Source organism: Scaptodrosophila lebanonensis, unplaced genomic scaffold (genome assembly GCF_003285725.1).
Source record: "Scaptodrosophila lebanonensis strain 11010-0011.00,11010-0021.00 unplaced genomic scaffold, SlebRS2 tig00000061-arrow-pilon, whole genome shotgun sequence".
Lineage (NCBI taxonomy): Eukaryota > Metazoa > Arthropoda > Insecta > Diptera > Drosophilidae > Scaptodrosophila > Scaptodrosophila lebanonensis.
In genome coordinates this window covers 9,110,999-9,127,410 of record NW_022060554.1, presented here as the reverse complement: position 1 = coordinate 9,127,410, position 16,412 = coordinate 9,110,999, and the positions used below count along the sequence as shown (strand labels likewise).

At 38.2% G+C, this 16,412-nt stretch overlaps 2 protein-coding genes across 2 annotated transcripts; both read left to right on the top strand.

Annotated features, from left to right (window-relative positions):
* The first annotated feature begins 92 nt into the window (after positions 1-92).
* On the top strand, positions 93-833 carry LOC115624723 (V-type proton ATPase subunit e 2). The gene has a single exon (XM_030519544.1). It carries the CDS (start codon positions 139-141, stop codon positions 394-396), a length of 258 nt encoding a protein of 85 aa, XP_030375404.1. The 5' UTR covers positions 93-138; the 3' UTR covers positions 397-833.
* An 11,020-nt stretch (positions 834-11,853) lies between these two features.
* On the top strand, positions 11,854-16,394 carry LOC115624932 (mucin-5AC). Its single transcript, XM_030519782.1, has 5 exons — positions 11,854-11,940; positions 12,875-13,190; positions 13,256-13,493; positions 13,554-13,716; positions 13,773-16,394. Exons 1-5 carry the CDS (start codon positions 11,854-11,856, stop codon positions 16,392-16,394), a joined length of 3,426 nt encoding a protein of 1,141 aa, XP_030375642.1.
* The last annotated feature ends 18 nt before the right edge of the window (positions 16,395-16,412 follow it).

Genomic DNA, 16,412 nt, shown 5'->3' with positions numbered 1-16,412 from the left:
TCAGAGATGTGAAAAATGTTACCTTCTCCGGCTGTCAAATGCTACCACCACTGTCCGATAACTGACTATCGGATGTCATTGATTTCTCGACGTCTCATCGCAAATTTGTGCAAAAACAAGGAAAATATCAACGTAAAAATGGGAGCTGCATTTTTCCCCATCTTTTTCTTCACCGCGCTCTGGGGTGGAGTCGGCATTGGTTTGCCCATTATGACTCCGAAAGGACCGCATCAGAACCTAATCCGATGTATTTTGATGCTTACTGCCGCCTGCTGTTGGCTTTTCTGGTTGTGCTGCTACATGGCCCAGATGAATCCTTTGATCGGGCCGAGGCTGAAGCGGGACGCTATTCAAATGATTGCCAAGTCCTGGGACAACCCTCTAAAGGATGGCTAAGTCAGACGCCAGCAACAACAAGGAACTATTCCATTTACAATATAGTTTATAATATGTACATACATATGTATGTATGCATATGTGTACGTATGCATTGGTGAGTCTCACAGGCAAATATGAGTGTGAAAAATTCCATGTTTGAGCGTTGTAATGTAGCAAAGAGTTATGAACATTGTTTGCCTATGTGTATTTACCTTTATTGTAGACAAATATTAAAATTACTTATCCCCCTTCATGTTCCGAAATGCTGCCATTGTCACGCAGTTGTAAACAAACATGTTTGTGTTAAGGCGAAACTAAGAACAATACATTTCGTGAATAAAATTGTAAACTAAAGCGATTATCTGTTCAAGCTTTATAAAATGTCGCTATCATGTTATATTGTACTTCATTTGCTTAAATTTAAATATTAATAAAAAATATTGTATCAAACCACATTCTCTCAAAATTTGGGTTTCCTCATGACATACCTTTAAATTTTGTTTATTTTTTTTAACAATCTAAAAAAACTTCTATTCTTTAAAAAAAAAATGTCCTGTTTTCATACTTTTTTAACTTTTATTTGGTTAGCCATGATCACTACTCAAAACCCATGAACATCTTCAATTTTTTAAATATGCAATATAGTTCCAAACAAAAATACATACATAAGTCATATTGTTTTTGTAATTAATATCGCCATAAACAATATACCAAACATTTTTAGTAATGTAATTAATTAAGTAATGAGCGTAATGTGGTGGGGTAAAAATTAGCCTTCTTGGGAATGAAGTAATGAGAGTAATGTGGTGGGTTAAAAAGTAACCTTCTTGGGAATGAAAAAAATGGTTTTTATTTTTAATTTTTGTATTATTCAATATAGTCTCCTACACTTATTCCATCGATTTTCCAACTTTTTGATCCCGTCTGAAATGTAATTTTCCGGAAGGTATGCAAAATAATCCTCCGCAGTGTCGAGGATCTCCTCGCGCGAGCTCAATTTTTTATTGATGAGCCATCTTTTGATTTTTGGGAAGAGATAATAGTCCGATGGAGCCAAATCGGGTGAATAAGGTGCATGGGGAAGCACTTGGAGTCCTAAATCGTTGATTTTAGCCATGGTTGCGCAGCTCTTGTGTGCCGGTGCATTGCCTTGCAAAAACAAAATTTTTTCGCTCCATGAAAGGCCGTTTCGCAGCGATTTCCAATAATGCGCACTCTTTCGAAGTGTGCTCGCGGCCGTATTTTTGGTCTGGAGTCAGGGTGCGCGGCACCCACGATAACTGGGTGCAAAATCTCGCCCAAAATATGGCGTGTACGATCAGTACTAATAGTTGTGGCTTTTGCAGCTCACGCACTTCCAATTTTCGGTCAACCGAAATGGTGTTTCATGTATTTTTTGGATATTCTCCTGGGTAACCGCTTCGGAGGGCCTGTCACTTCATCGGTAGTGGAGTTTCGGTCACCACGAAACTCTCAAAACCAATATTTCACGTTTCCTTCTCTGGTTTGCGTCTCAAAAAGCAATGTTTTATGAGAGAACGAAAATCGTTTTTTCCATGCTCAACATGATGCCAAACACGTCAACAACTATCAGTTGTAAAAGCAAAACGAAGAGCTGTATCGCGCTGAATTTCAACATTGCTACCTAAATATAAATGGACTAAAAGGCACCATAATTATTTTTGCGAATGCAGCGCATTTTGGTGGTCAAAGAGGTTATGTTTCACCCCCACATCTTCCGTGCTAATATATTTAGAGAAAAGAAAATATTAATCCCAAAACAGCAATACCTTCATTATAAAAATGGTTCTTTTAGTAATGATTATATTGTACATATATTAATTGGGCTAATTTTGTTAAATTTTGAAATATTTCAGAAAATTCCGTTTCAATGCAAGACAAGTTTTTTGAGAAGGTTGGTAGCACTTTGTATTAATTTACATGCGCATGACAGCACTGCGGTGGTACGAGGAAATTAGCTAAGAGAGAGAGACTAAATAGCGATAAGTCCGCGCTCTCTTAAAGCAGCTCTTCACATATCATTACTAGAATCTCAGCTAACAATTGGGATTTTGTGGCCGCTTCTTCGGGCCGTCTTCAGTTTTCTTTGAAAGACGGGCGCGAGAGGTTCAAAAATTTAAAACGGTCGGATATTGTTTGATGTGCAGCATTTCACTTGTGGTTCATATGTATATGTAAATTAAGAAATTCTTCAACAATACGTTTATATTTGAAAATTTGTGCTAATATTTATGTTTACAAAACAAAAAAGTGTATTTGTGGGTTTAATTGCTTATATAAAAAATTATATTGACGAAAACACTTACTAAAATATGCAACTAGATGTAATAGGCTTTTAAATGGAACTGTTTCTTTTGTTTGCACATCGTCGATAGCGAAAAAGCATTTGGTAAGTTTACATTTAGGAGCATCCAAAAGCATGAGATATTCAAAGTTTATTTATCCTTTGATTCAAACTTAAAAAACAATACATGAAAATATTGTTTGATCTTTATTTTTATATATGTATACATATGTATGTGCACGTAGATACAAATGTACATTGAACTTGAATAGGCCATGAAATGTCGTCGATCCTAACTCCACTCAGTGCAGCTTACATCCGAAGAACAGAAGCCTTTGGCAAGTTGTTCTGGCTAACATCAAAGTTCGTCATTGTCCATAAACGGGTTAGACATGCATTAAACAAGAAAAAGAAAAAGTAGTCGCAGTCAATGTCGAAGGTACAAAACTGGTTACATTACTCAAATAAACGAAGGAGAAAAACGCCTCAAGCTCAGTCCAGCAATACTAAAAACGATAAAAAAAAGTATATATGTATGTATATATATAAAGCCCAACAGCAATAATGGTGTAGAAACAAGCGCACTAAGGTAAAAATTATGGATATTAAAAAAGAAAATTGTAATAAAACATAAACCAGTTGTGAGGGGCAACTAAAGTAGGAGAAAGATTTTGCAAAAGACATTTTTTAACACAATACAAAAACCGTAAAGAAAAGAAATTAGAAAATAAGCCCAAAAAAGGGCGGCACTGACAGAAGTGCGCCCAACAAGAGAATAAAAGACGCCACGAAAGTATCTGGCTCGGGCAGGTGATCGCGACAGGGTCAGAAAAACAATGCCAGAAAATGTTTTCTTATTGTTGGCGACGCCGCAGACATCGCGCCTGTATATGCGCTTGTATATGTCACTAACCGCGCAATTACCACATTTATTAACTGGGCCAATTGACAGTTGTGTGGAGCTACGAAAGACCGAGCGCGATCGCCGTTTTTCAAAACTATCATTAGACTACACTTCTACCAACCCACAACAGTAACCACAGGAAATTGACGGCCAATCAAAATTAGGCGATAAACGTTCCCATCTGCTAAGTCGTTTTGGAAACGAAGCCAAGCGGAAATTCAATTTAGCCAACGACCGAGTATGTTCTCAGCACTCATGCAGGAACTGCGTTAGCATGTGTGCCAATTTCGTATCTACATACTAAGTATACATATGTATTTGCAGCAATTTGTCATTTTCTAAAGGTATTCCCACATGAAAAGCTTACGCATGGCCAGCATTACTGTTAATAACAGTATTCGAATATCGCCGAATGTGAAAGTGCTGAGCCAACGACAGCTAATTTACAAGATATGCAGGCACCGATTCGATATACATAAATGCATGACTCATTTGAATGTAATGGCCAAAAAATGTTTCAGAAACAGATAAATGTAACTATAAATAATACTCGTATCAAAACCAGATTATGAAAGCTTCAGGGTAGTCGACCGTCATGGACTCTATAGCGCAGTCAATGCATAACTTGTGATGCCTATCTCACTTAAAGGGAATTATGCTTCTGGCTACATTTTGATCAAACATCGGAATATTTAAATATATGTATAAACATTATTTTAATATATGTATAAACATATGCACTATAAAAATTATGGGACCATTACCTTGCTCTGCGATTGCACTTAAGGAGAAATTGCCTCTAATATTGAATTTATTAACAGATATTTTATTCATCATACAAGTATCACCCTATAACGTAAGAGACGACAGAGCCAACATAATTTCAAATCGGTTGCTCCCTTGATTATTATATGACCTTAGTCAAACCTTAATATAAATTTAAGCGGACCTCTTAGCTTGTTAGTTGCATATTTGCTTTGATTATACATATTACCAAAATATACAAATGGACTAATGGACGCCTATGGGCCAATAATACCTTTTTATACCCTGTATCCGTAGGGTAAAAAGGGTATATTAGGTTTGTGCAAAGTATGTAACATGCAGAAGGAAGCGTCTCCGACCCCAAAAGTATATATATTCTGAATCAGCATGACGAGAGAAATCGATCTAGACATGTCCGTCCGTCCGTCCGTCTGTCCGTCTGGATGACCGCAAGCATGTCAGAAACTATAAAAGCTAGAATAACCAAAGTTGGCATCCAGATTCTCCTAGGTCCGAGTAAGGACGAGTTTATTTTATTTTTTTTAATTTTTCTCCCCTTCCCACGCTACAGAATTTCGTCAATAGCGTCCACATTTCAGAAGCTACCCTAACCAAACTTTGTACATATTATTTCTATATTATTTCTATATATTATCTATGCTTTAAATTTCACCTAAATCGGTTGGTTCTAAGAAAAGTTATTAGCGAAACAATTTCACTTCGATACTACGCCCACAAACTGCAGCATCAAGTTCGCTCTTCTTCTTCTTTTTGCTTCTGCTAGAGGCGCATATACCTCAGTGCCGGAAGCTTACCTGGGTACAGGGTATTTCACTGTCGGGCTTGCTCGACTGTAGCGTTCTCTCTTGTTAATATATATAATTAAAGCTTCTATGAAATTTATTTATTATGTACTGATGCTGTTTCAGCACAGAATACAATATTCAAATGGTCAGAGTCTTCCAGGAAATGCGTGCATATATTTTATATTTTACTTCTTTATACAATCTTACCGTGGCTGGACGTACAATATATGTAAAGTATTGTGCTACCAGCCACGTTAAGATTATAAGCTATCCATTATATGTATATTGTGTTTGAATATTAGGCGCACCGACTGTAAATATCAGGTTATATCTTTAGATTAGGTGTAGCGGTCCCAAAATGTGTGAGTAATTTTCTCCCGTAATCAATTTCACTCACCACTGGTACGACAACTTCGCAATGGCCAATGGACATTTTCATTTTGGCGGAAGTAGAACAAACTCACGCCGCCACCGCGCCAACAGCAATAACAACGAGATACCAAATAAAATATAAAAAAAAAGAAATGTGACGCGCAAACAAGATTATGTACATTTTGCTTAATCTTTTTATTTGATTTCATTTTCTGGTTTCGCCGACTCGTCGACAACTGGCAACGTACAAATTATTTATTTGAGAGTTAATTAAACACTTTCGCTCGTTAAGATTTCGGTTGCCTGCATTAGATTAGTGCTGTGGCGGGCTTATAAAGACAGTTCCAGTAATTTGAGAGTTTTGACTAGGTGTGCGGTGCAGCCCAGCAATGTTTCTCTCCGCTGAACCCCCATCAGAAACAATTCAAGCCGTGGTGGCATGGTCATTCGTTGCTCGGCTGATGATAGCGGGCGCGGAATGGAGAGCAAAGAAAATACAAATGACGTGATTGCCATGATCTACAGCTGTTGGAGAATTAGAACATAACGTTAAACTCCAGCTAAATTGCATTGAAATGATGTAAAATGGCCTCTAATGGCTTTGTGTTTCTTATTTTTATTTTTTGTATCTCCATTACCTGCGCATCGTTCGAGTGGAAATGCAACAACAATGCACAGACGCAGAAAGGCACGGACGAAAGCGACCTCAAAACCCAAAGTTGAGTGAAGAGTTCGTTGCGGTGCAGCGAATGCAGTTGGAAAGAAATTTACGAACAGAAATTGAAACGAAATGAAATGCATTTGGTCATGAGCGTGTAAATACCCGAGCTGGCACCAGAGAGTGGGTTTGACAGAAACAACTTGCAGACCACCATCGGGCTCATCTTCGAGCTTGCTGATGAATAAATCAAAATGTTTCTTACTCTTGCCTATCTAATAGATGCGAAGTATGTGAAGAACATGAACATGAAGCTCATACTTGTATGCTTAAAACTGTCTTTTAGTGAACTTCCCTTCTATATTTTAAAAAAATTTGTGGTTATAATTTAGCCAATGATGCTAATTTACACAGATTAAAACTCATTTTTAAGCCTATTATATACGTATCTTAATAGGCAAATAACTTTCTGGGGTGTCCTACTTGTATTTGTTGGTGACTGACAGCATATCAACAATAATGCCAATAAACAAAAAATACTATTCGATGCAGTAAAAAAGATCATTTTCTGCGAATTTCTCGTCAAATGTTTTGCTTCCTACTTATGTATGTATGTTTGTAGGCCATTCAGCAGATTGAGAGATTGTAGATACATAGATGATGAAAACATTTGAGAAAAGGTGATTGATGTGTGTTGATAGATGTCCTACAAGTACAATGTGCAGCTGTGTCATTCATGAAAACTTACTTTGTAAAAAGTTGTAAATATATAACATGATAGAATATACTATTGGATGTTTCTGCATCGTTGTATGAGAACTTTCTAAACTTGAAAATGCTGCATTGCATTTAATTTAACTGCTTCTGCTTACTGGTTCCGTTTTGCATTTGTTTCAAGCACATATGTACATACATACATACATACGTATTTGCTTTAAGCAAATCAGTCAATGGCAAATTGTGTGGTTAAGCGCGTGTGCAGAAAGCAATTATGTAATTACTTGCCTATACTTTATAATCGCATTTGTTAGGAATTGCTTGCTGTTAGGCCGATGGCACTCCAAAGATCGCTGTGTGTCTGTGTCTGCCACCACCACCCGATTAAGACTTATTGCTGTCAGTACTGTTAGATCATTGTAACGGTAGGTGTGTAGAATATGTGGCATACATGGATTTGAAAATGCTTTGTGGCCATACTAATTTTTAAATGTCATGGGTGCGTCGTCATCAGTATTCAATTAAAGCCAAGTCTCAACGCCTTTCTTCACCTACCACGCCCACAAGTGAACTGCAAAGCTGCGATTCTCCATACGAGGGAATACGTGCGTACCCGTAGATAGATATGCGGTTAATCCGTAATTTAGACTCCGACTCCGCGCTTGTTGGTAACTCATCCAATCATGACTCGTATGCTTATCGTCTGTGGGAAGAGCAGCTAGCAAAAGCGGTTAGATTTGTTTGTTTTTAATTACTTGGTTAAAGCCTAACGGTTTTTGTATCTAATGGTCCTCTCCCCCTTGCTGTTAGCTTGTGTATTGGTGTTGTCGTCATTGTCGCTTCCGTTGAGACTCTCTGTCTCAAGTTCTATCTAAATGAAATGCACTTTTAGTTCCGCATTGGGTGGCGTTTGCTTTTTCGCGCCGTTTACTACAGCCATGCATATATGTATGTATGTATGTAGTATATATAAGAGTATGAGAGGTATACACTATACTTATGTGTGTATTGTGTTGTCAGTTTGTCTTCACTGACTCTTCTCTTTACGTATGCACTGCATTCGTTTGGGTTGGCAGTTCTGCTCCAGTAAGGACGCCGTTAGATCTATTACGAAACTGCACTTGTTGTACAGATTGCACATACACATGTACACATCTGTACTCGTATATACATAGAAACATACATATGTATGTATGTATAATTATTTATTCATGTTGATTATAATTTCAACAGTTCTGTCTGTGAAATGCACGTAATATTGTAATAAACACACGGAGAGAAATGTATAGTTATGTAAATAGATGTATTTACACTATCTATAGAGGACCCACGACCTGTTGGTGCTCTAACATCTTAAAAAAAACGGAATAGTTATAATATTGAGACACAGGGTACCTACATATATGATTACACGTTTGATTAAAATCTTGTTATTGTCAACGATCCATCTATAAAATATAAATCATAAAATGAAATATATTTGGATTCACGTAGCAATGCAAGTTATATTGGTGCCAAAAATAATATTCTTTTCATGCTTAGCTTTTTTTAGCATTAAGGTATTGATCGGACATCACACTAATAAAGAATACATATTATCTTAAGATCAACAAAGCCTTTTACCGATTCCATTCATCTCATTGATGTTATTAATTGATTCTGCTGATTTCACTTTTATGTTTTGCCAAGCATATTGCATAAATTTGAAGAGTAACATAAATAAAACGACAATTATGACATCCCTAATAGATAAAAACCTCAGGCTTGTACAATAGTCGGAGCACTGATTTGCAATCACTTTCAAATTTAAACTGTCTTGTCTGGGTATTGATTTGTCGCTTTGTTGTGATGATTCAATTTTCGCTCTTTTAACTTATGGGCAAAGCAACACTGAAAGCAATGCGATCTGATGCGTTCGAAACTAACTTTCCTTTTCGATGATGGTTTGATAAACATTTCATTGACATACCATGAATGCGCCAGTCTAGCCCCTCCTAACCATCTGCATTTCACTTTCTTCGCTGATATTTTGTTGATACATAATTTATACGAAAAGTAAAGAGACTGAAAAGTAGCCAGACAGACACTTGTAATCTGGTCGAAAAATCGGTCTTGCCGAGCACTCATAAACTCGTAAAATTTGTTGTCGCGAAATCAAGCAAATACACACAAGTTGCACATTTCTTCAGCACATGTCAAAAGTGTTTCTGCTATTGCTCGTACATGGTCGAGATCAAATTCTCATCAATCATTCTTTCATTTCGTGTCATCAAATCAATGTTACTGCAATACAATTTCACCGACAGAGAAAATCGGCTAATGCGAGAAATTTAATCAACTTATGCGTGGACATCTTAATACGTAAAAATTGTAAGTCTGTGGACTTTTAGTTATTTACTTCGTTTTTTTTTACATACATACATACATACTCGTATGCGGCAGAGTCTTAGCTCAATTTATTCTTTCTCCATTTCCAACATGTACACATACAAACATTCAAGTTTCCAGTTTTGGCTTTGGGTTTTTTGTTTGTCTGACGCTGGGTCTGCTCTTCACGGCTCGTCTTCCCCTCTCCCGCTTCGACCATACTCAACTGGGTCAACACGATCGCTCGCTGGGCGTTTTCTGGTGGCCAGCCACACTTATGTCTAAGTCTAACTGTCAGCCTGCCTGCACTCCATGTGTACACATGTACATATGTACGAGTACGTTCTTGTGTGTATGTATGTATATACATAACATACATACTTATGTTAAAGCTAATTGTGTTTATTTTTTTCACATTGGTTTGTTTAGCCGCGTCGGTGCGTTTTATGAGGCTAATTCTTTGAGATTTATACGATCTAACCAGATAACAATATTTTTGTTATTTATCAGGTCAAGAAATGTTACTCTCAATTCTCAAAATGTGATATGGCAACCAAAGTCCCTGATTTCAACATGGAAAGGGCGGAAATAATATCAAAAACAAAATGTTATTAAAAACATGAAATGTTCTAATGAAGTATCTTCATAACTTTATAAGAAATAAAATCTAATATCTCGCTGCTGGGTTACATTAATAATATTACAAACATATTAAGGAATCTATTTTCCTAACTATGTACATATATAGATTAGTTATAGTGCAAAAAAAAAGAGTGATGTAAGCTGTTAGTACTTTTAGATTATCTCTTTTCATGACCAAAACAGCTATTACTTGTACATACAAGTATTTGTAGCTTCCACAGCTCAGCTACTTTTGCAGCCTTATTTTAATAAGAAATAACTCCAGCACATTGCATAGCAGAGAAAAACTTTTACTTTTGGGGGCTTCGAGCTAGCTTGAAGCTCATCGCGGCCGAAGCGTCATAAAAAGAAACTAATTTTACGTGCGCATGTTTAGATTCTTGTGTGTGAACTCTTCTCGGATAAAACATTCTCGCATAATTACTGCACACATACTCCACTACACCACAGACGTACATATGTACATACAAACATGTATGAACATAAAGGCATAAAGGTGTATATAAAGGTGGCACCAGCAATAACCCTATGCAGCCATCCAACAAAGTATCAGTTTGGGAAACAGGTTTCTTACAATTGAATACTCTCAGTTCACAAAGATGAAACATACACATAAGTATGCATATCAGTTTAACAGGAAACCATTTCATTTGCTTGTGTTTTTATATACCTAATTATTTATTTATTTTTATGTTATTTGTTAACTGTACATACATTTATAATATCAAGCACAAAACAAATATATTTTGTAGCTTTGGATTCAAATTAATCAGATTTGATTAATTTTCTAACTTAGTTAGTCCTATTCAAAACTAGACACTATTATATATATTATCAAAGACTTCATTTCAGTTAAATAGTTTAAAATAAAAACCTATTGAAAACTGAGTTCTAAATAAATTCATTTAATATAAAGTTATACACATATATAATGATCGACCGACGATCTTTGGATTTCCATTAATCAATACAATTTATTGCCAACAATATAAAAAAGTTGAATTTAAATAAATTCCTATTACAATAAACTAATTAATTAAAAATTCACAGTGAAATTTTGTAACAGAATATTCTATTTTTAGGAAGTTAATTATATACTTAGTAGTATTCAATCGTATTGTAATAACTAAAATGATTCAGACAGAATTACAGGTTTGAGCGGTAAATATAATTCACTGAGACTTTGCAGGCAAACTAGATTTGCCGCAGAAAGAATCAAAAACGAATTAGTGTTAAGCCCATGCAGGGTATTCTAGATTCGGTGCTACCGTATATCAGATTTTCGGTATTAAATGAACGTGTGCATTACTCTGACTTCAAAATGTTGTGGGCTGATGGTTCTACAGTCGCTACTCCGCCAGCATCGGTTAAAAAATTCAACCAAAGTCGTAGAGGTGTATGGTAATACATACTACATATATGTACATACATATATACAAATGTTTACATAGTGTAACTATAACTATTACCTGATGTTGTTGATTTTATTTGGACGGCTTTCGTTTTTATGGTTGTGGACTTGAAAGAGCTTCACTCTTCCATAAGTTATTCATCCATTATGTTGGCATTTTTAGATATTTGATAAAATTCTTTTAGATAGAAAAATATGCAGGTAAAGTCTGAAAAGATAACAACAAGACAATGCAATCAATAAAGTGGAAAACGGTAAACCGGACCGGCAAATGGTAACAGTAACGAAACAAAGCAACTGTCTCATAAATATTTGGCTATTGGACCATCGGTTTCTTTTGAATTCGTTGTCAAACTGGTTGCGCTTCCGAAAAATAAAAAGTTTCTGTTGTTATGTACATAGTACATACTAAATATGCATATATCATGTAGTCCTCGGACTGTAATAGAGTCCCTGTAATTTTTGAAGTATTGTCTATTGTTGGTATACTTATGTTACGGTCCCTTTGTTTATTTACAGTTTACAAAAATGGATACAGTATATGGCACCAAAAAGTACTTTCAAAGCTTATCTGGAGTCAGTGATATTTATCGCACGCAAACATGTCGAGCTATGGTAAGTGAAGAACTCACTCCAGTATGTAAATAATTAAAATCTAAAATGAATCTGCGCGCACAACGCACCTTGATGTATCTGAGCACACATGCTTGTACAAGTATGTATCTACATATAGTAAGTACATATACATACTAAAGTCTTCTTAGCGATTCTCTGGGGCTAAGCACGACAAATGTGTACATACATACAGACATACATATGTAATTATTAAGTCAAACACCAGCCAGAAGCCAGAAGCCAGAAGGTAGAAGAATAGCTGCGTTAAAGGTGAATGACTTTCTCTTCGAAGAAAGACGGTGTACAACCAGAAGTCAAGAGAATAAAAACGATGGAGTGCAAGAACTAAGAATTTGGCTAACCTTAGGTAGTAGGACGGGGATCGGCAACATGTTGGTGCTCGACTTGTGAGTGTTTGCGTGTGATGGAGCGAGTCGGCGAGCTACTGCATCAAAGAATATGCCAAGCTGTTAATAACTTCCAAGATTCTACACGTGCGTGTGTGTGCGAAATATCAGCTTTAATGCGCATTCGAAGAATGTGTACATACATACATATACTATATAATTGGTATGTTTAAGCACTGGAGCGCTTAATTTTTAATGGCACAACATTTTTTTTTCTTTTGAATTGAGTGGAACCTAATTTTATGACGCTGTCAATAAAGTATTTTGTTGTTAGTTTGTCAAAAAGATCAAACCGAAGCCATTAGCACGCATTTCAAATTCGAGAAAGTCTTCTAGAGGCCATTGGGAAAGTTCACAACTTCATCTTCATCGATTAAAAAGTAGATAGTAAATTCCTGAGGGCTACGCTAAAAGCTGACATGTTTTAGAAACACACATTTACACATACTAAATATAATTACTCGTAAATATAATCAACTTTCGGACCCACAACCTAACCTAATAATAAAATTTTATTGCTATTGCAGGCCACCGATTACACTTACCAAAACACTCTGGGTCGCCGATCTCAGCTAGGCGCCTACTATCATATGAATAAGCAGCCCTCTTACACAAATGACCACAGCATTGCGAGTCAGTATGGCTACAATACGTGGGGAATATGGCGTGATGGCCGAAATATTGCGCCGTCCACTTTCTCCACAAAAACGCACACGCATTATCCAAAGAACCGCTCCTTCTCGATTATCCTAACAACCGCTGCCTTCATCGTGCTTCTCGCTGTCATCTCAATTGCCGGCCTGGCATTTTATTTTAGTTCCATCAAGGCCACATTAGAAGAACGTAAGTGCCTAAGACCTACGAAAATATTCGGTTTTTTGTTTGAACAAACCAATTTTGTGTCATAGCCATACTGGGATTCGAAGGATCGTTTCGCATTGCTAAGGGCGATCTTTACTCAACCGGTCTAAAATACAATCACACCACCACATATAAGCAGAAAATCGAGTTCTACAAGCGTTTCGTGGAGCGTGCATTGGCCGACAATGGACTCCAGGCCTTGCGCACCGATGTCTGGGGCTTTGGCGACGGTCCACTGATCAAAATCTCATTTCGCGTTTTCTTGGACGTGCGCAAACTACCGCAGTAAGAACTAGCCATGATAGAGAGTTTAAAATCGCAATTTATGTTTACTTTTATTCGCAGGAATATTCTAAGTGTGGAGGAGTACATAAAGGAATCATTGTTCCTAGAAACTTCGGGTACAAAATCGCTCTACCGATCATTGCGCTTAGACGCGGAATCTGTTGAGATAAAGCGCATAATGGACGAACAAGTTGTTCGATCAGCGGCAATATTGAAGGAAGCAGTAAGTACTTTTAGTCTTTGTCATGCTCTTTCTAAAATACTTCGAATATATTGTAGCAAACGGTTCCCACTAGTCAAACCCAATTGGAGAAACGGCTTATGAAAAAAGGAGGAGGTGCGCCGCTGCAAACCAAACCAGTAGCAGTGAGTACACCGAAACCGCGCACCACCGCTCGTCCACATTCCACAGATGATGAGCCGGATATAGATGTGGAGAACGCACCTGTCATACAGGGCTCCTTTGAGGGATCATTTGAAATAACTAAGACCGATGCCGACATAGCGCGCAAGAAAACATCACCCACAAGAGCCTATCAGAGCAGTAGCCTACCTCCAAAAGCTGTTACGCCCTATGCACTGCGTGTGAAGCCCAAGAAGCCGAGCTTAGAAAAGCTGACCACAGTCACACCCCAGGGTCAACCGCAACCCCAACCCATCCTCTTGAGCAGCACAACATCAGCACCAACCACAACGAAACCCACTACAACAACTAGACAGACGACAACAACTACAGTGACAACCACCACCACAACAACAACAACATCTAAGCCCACATCACAGAAACCGACATCAGAAGCTAATACTTGGACCAGCTCCACAACGACAACAACCACGGCGCGCCCAGTCATTACAACAAAACTTCCCAATTCATTTACTTTCCCATCACTTTCGCCGCCTACCTCAACTGTCGTAGTGCCGAAGCTAGATGCCAACCTGTTCACCACATTTCCCATTCTGGATACGCAGCCGTGGCGTCCAATACACCGTGAAGTTCCAGAACTTTTACCAGGGCCTCCACCGGCATATCCGACGAAAACGTTGCCAGTTGCCGGAAAAGGGCAGCACCCTGCTTCCGCATCGACACCGGCCACTCTTAACCATATACCACAACGTCGCATAGATGAGTTTGAACTACCCTTTATAGCTGAAAATCCTACACCCCCATCGGCCGCAATGTTGCCATCGGCCCATGATCCGTACATGCAAATGCCAAGTTTCCACGGACCCGCTATGGCTAAGCCCGACTTCAGTAATGATAACGAAAACGAGCCAAATCAGCAAGATATGCTTTTTTATCATAATTTCGGCAGTCCAATACTTTTGCCAGGCACCGAAAATATTGAACGTTTAGGCGGCGCATTTGTGGAGCCCCATCCACTACCAGTACCGCTTATAGATGATGTTCTTATACCGCCATTTAAGCCAATTAATCCAACTTTAGGCACCATGGATAAAATACCATTCAACATTGATGCTGGCAGTGAAAAATTTGAGCATTTAGGTGGCGGTGTAATAGCTAAAAAGCAGGAAAATGGTACTAAGTCAGAAACAAAATCGGACACGGTTTTACTGCAATCTACTACGCCTAAAATAATATCCACTACCGTGACTGGCTCCACGACTCCGCTTCAGGTTCAAGTAATGGCAGAGCAAACAAGTTCTGTGCCATTGCCAGATTCTAAGCCAACTGGCAATTCAGTGCTGGCCGATACCATCGGAGAATTCTTCATGGAGTTGCTGAACCTGCCGAAAGAGGAAAATTTAACAACAACGACTACGACCACTCAAGAGCCTTTAGAGTCGCGTATAGAGCCAGAGGAATCTGAAAGCGTAGAATCTCTAAATATAACAGAGAAAGTCACAACCATTAAACCAACATTCTTGAATCTGAAGGAGCTGATACTGCAACGTAACCAGCCCAATACTAACATTCAGTCGAACGCTACCTTGACTTCACAGACAACGACAAAAACTACAACAATGGCAACAACTAGAAGCACTACCTCCACCACAACCACTGCGAAGCCCACAATCATTACCACCACAAAAAGAAATCGCATACGGCCGAGCAGTGATCGACCGCCCACAATGCTAGACGATTCTAACCTCTTTCCATCACACTCGAAGTGGGAATTTGTGAATAGTTCGTCGACTCAAAACTTTGGCCACAATGGCAATATGAGAAAAGTTTTTAACCAAACTCTGCAGGCGTGGGTGTCCGAGGACATTGACAAGTCCGAGAACTTTACGCTCGATGATATTAAGACACGCATCAACAATGCAACCAATATTCAAGACATATCTCTGATCTTTGACACACTAGCCTCGAAACTAGGCATTACACCAAGTTTGCCCACAAAGTTTCCCCCATTTTCGCAAAATAAGCTTAAGCACTCCCAGAAGAATGATACTAAAATGAGACCATTTATCACAACTACGGAGCTGCCCATCGAGAAAACTAGCGTTAGAAACTTTATAGAACTTCCTTTGCAACAAAGAGAGCCTTTCATAAAACCTATGTCCAGTTTTATGGAGGACAATTCGCCTGAAGTCCTTGGAGCTGCTATTCCTGTTGTCGGTGAAGCGGAAGTTGAAGTCGTGGACCCTCTTAATTACGAAGAAATGCTTAAAATCTCACAATTTGCCGAATCTACATCAACAGAACCTACTTTGCAACATCTAGTTACACTACTGCCCGTCCGTTCCAACTCGGGGATTCGCACGTACAAGCCTCCCGTTGAAGAAATTGAGTCCCAACGGAGTCAATCTGGGTCTGCACCTTCTCTAGTTAAAGCTAACACCACTATCCGGAGAAAAATTAATGTAAACCATAGTCGAAAATTTGGTCCTCCGCCAGAAGCGGTTGTAAAGGGGGGCCTTAAGGTAACGGTCAACTAAAATGAATAAGTCCTCTAG